Source organism: Diaphorina citri, unplaced genomic scaffold (assembly GCF_000475195.1).
Source record: "Diaphorina citri unplaced genomic scaffold, Diaci psyllid genome assembly version 1.1 scaffold28335, whole genome shotgun sequence".
Classification (NCBI taxonomy): domain Eukaryota; kingdom Metazoa; phylum Arthropoda; class Insecta; order Hemiptera; family Psyllidae; genus Diaphorina; species Diaphorina citri.
In genome coordinates this window covers 1-3,197 of record NW_007405673.1, presented here as the reverse complement: position 1 = coordinate 3,197, position 3,197 = coordinate 1, and the positions used below count along the sequence as shown (strand labels likewise).

The 3,197-nt window shown below is 41.7% G+C and overlaps 1 protein-coding gene across 1 annotated transcript in view; it reads right to left on the bottom strand.

Annotated features, from left to right (window-relative positions):
• LOC103523595 (sugar transporter ERD6-like 5) overlaps positions 1 to 3,191 on the bottom strand; it is a 10,085-nt gene extending 6,894 nt beyond the window's left edge. The window contains exon 1 of the mRNA XM_008488626.3: positions 3,126 to 3,191. Within this exon, the coding sequence (XP_008486848.1) occupies positions 3,126 to 3,146 (21 nt within the window). The 5' untranslated portion in view covers positions 3,147 to 3,191. The remainder of the gene's footprint in view (positions 1 to 3,125) is intronic.
• Positions 3,192 to 3,197: the final 6 nt, after the last annotated feature.

Below are 3,197 nucleotides of genomic sequence, written 5' to 3'. Positions count from 1 at the left end.
TTCGCTATCAGTCAGACAAACACGCTAATCTTTGCTATTCAGCTAAAAGCTAAATCACACGGCAATCAATTCTTCCGCTATTCAAATCAAGAACACACCAACTACCACGCTCGCTATTTGGGGCATCATTAGCTAATCATTTCGCTATATCATTCGGCTAATCATGTTCACTTATCAGTCACTCAAAAGGGTCACGCTCATAGATTCACAAATATCATGGGTGGCGCTATTCACTGTAAATTCATGATTCCTCGTTTCAATCCACTTATTGGCACTATCTATTGACCTTCTCTAACATGAAACATTATCGCCTAATATGGATCACAGACACATTGAGAAAACACGCTTATTTAATTTGAACTAATCATGAGATCTAAATTATTTTGCCTTAAGCCGCTCACAAAAATGATCGGGATTAGAAAATGCTTGGGCTAGTGCGGGGTGGCATATGCATTTCGTTAACCACCAGCTCTTCACTCTAATACGCAGATCAAAGACAAAAAGCAACAAAGCAAATAAAGCTCAGAGCGCTTTCACCGCATAGCGTGTTTGGTCGCGAGGGGGATGGCATGGATAGCTATAAAATAGCTCTTTTCGTTAATAGAGGACACTTCCCAGCAAAAGCACAACTTGAGCACTTGAGCATCAAAAAAACAACATAATTTTATAAAGAAAGACGCAAAACAACGGTAACTTATAAAGAGACAATCCAAGGCTCAATGCATGGATGAGACAAAAATGCACAAACACCAAACTGGGCCAGTAGATCTAATAAAAGATAAAATTGAACACACGAATGTAAATAAGTTTTACCAATACCTTCTTCAACTTTATTTGACTGTACATTCTCAAACTAGCGACTCCATTTTCTGAGCGCCCGAAAAGAAGGTTCACCTGGATTCGAACTCACTGACGATCTGACCTTCTCGCAACTCTCGCGCCAAACCTTTTTTAGGCTTACTCACTGGAAACTGCTGACAGCCTAACCACCATTCTTCTCACTCTTTCGCTCCTTTTGTGTCCATTACTTTTAAATCGTCGATACTAGAGAAGAAAATCGGCTCAGGTCTTTTGCAAGTTGTACGTTTGTACGTAACCAGGTTTGCGTTAAAGTTAGACAATTACTGTTGATCTTATCATGGTCTTTGTCGCTAACCTTAACAGTTGTTTGTTTGTCGACTGTGTTGATTATTAGCGTATTACCTTACCTCTTCTTTCTTTGATTATTGGTACAGAAACTGATTGTCTCACCAGGAGACTCCGGGCTTCTATTTTACAAGGTCGAGCTTTACCTGTTCTATTCCTCCTGCAAGCCAGAATAGTTCGCGGCTCTGTACTTCCGTTGGCCAAGCTTCTCTAGCTCTTGGTCAATCGAAAGGCAGACGGAAGGGGCACTCGCAGTTGGGCTAATCAAGCTTTGGAGGACACATACTGCCCTGTCTGTCCGGCACCAGATAAAGTTCTCTGTTAAACTCCGCCGGACACTTACATTGAATATATCGCGTTTTTCTCTTCCAATGACGGGACTACAATCCGTGATGCACCTGCGTCGCCGTAGACTAGGTCTGCGAAGTGAACTTATCAGGTACTGCATACCCCCCTGCTCAACCATGCCGGGAGCTCGCAGCAAGGCCACTCCTCGTGTCGTTGTCACAATGCTAGGTCGAAGCTTAGCCTACGTCTTTCTCACCGCTCAGGAACGTTCCTTGAAGTGAAACTGTAGCTCTCCAACCGGATGGACAAGAATGTCGGTATGTTGGGCCTCGAGACTCCACAATTACCGATAACTACAAAACCACTTGCGGTATCGGCACTATCGCTTACACAAGACTAACTAACTGGTGGGTACCTACTCTCAATTTATAGCTCCCCGAGGGAGTGAGGAAGCACCTGGAATGTGCTAGAGAATTTCTCCAAAATTCCAGACAATCCTACGTCATTATCCTACGTCATTAATTCATTTCTAGAACGGACTATAAAATTCGACAATACTGTGATTATACCTGTCTATCTATGTACCTATACTACCTATACCTTAACTCTCATTCTGGAACCCACCCGCTCTATCCTAGTACAGTGGTTATCAACCCGTGGGCCGAGAAGTACCTTTCTACATAGCATCTGGTACGCATAAACAAGGAAGTTGGAGAGCCCTGATTTCAAGATTCACAATTGTAACTAGTTCTGTTTGAATTCTACCAGGTTGCGCTACCAGTATCATTTTTGATTTTACTTCTCGAGGCTTCACGTTCTTAGTTCATACATGATACATACTACATACATAGCTAGATACTCTCTCGAGACGCGTTCTGTAACAGTATTATGTACTTATTATGTACATAATTACCTACATATTATGTACATAATTACATATTATGTACTTATAATCTAAGGAGGAATTGTGTATAAGCATACTTAAATGCTCGTTACAAATATCGTTTCCCAAATATTACACGTAGGTACGTATAGATAAATTTTATGACTTAACATGGAATTGGAGTCGAACCACCAAAATGTAGGGTAAGTGTACCATTTATTCGCCCACCTAAAAAACGTACCATTTATTGGCCCACCTGTACCATACGCGACATAAGTCTGAACTGGACGAACTTTTTCAAGATCCAATTTCATCAAAAGAAAGGGCTTAAAGACTGCTATCGAACCAGTGCTATTCAAAAATTGTAGTCATAAAAACAAAAATTAGAAAAATAAATGTGGGCAGGTGGGCCAATAAATGGTACCTACGTTTTTTAGGTGGGCGAATAAATGGTACACTTACCCTACATAGTAAATCCTTTCCTTTGGACTACCAAAAGTTGAGGACATTATGATTTGAAGTTTCTTTCAAATTTTCAATGAGGTTCAGAATGAGTCATCCTTGGAAATTATTCGTACTCGATTGGCCTCACGAGGCTGAGTGCACCCCAAAATCCAAGCGTAGAGCCGAAAAAACTTCGACCCCGCCGGGAATCGAACCCGGTACCTCTGTGCCTAGTGTGATACCCACTTGGCAATGTCTTTCATTCCCGAAAGCAAACCTACAATTTTCTGCACCGCAAACCAGCGGACTATCACAGCACCAACAGGACCCATGGGTTACTCAGGGTGAAATAAATAGGTAGTACCTTTTCAAGTGAATTCTGCATGTCGGTAATCTCAGAATCAATATCGTACTCGCTACCACGGAACCACTGCAG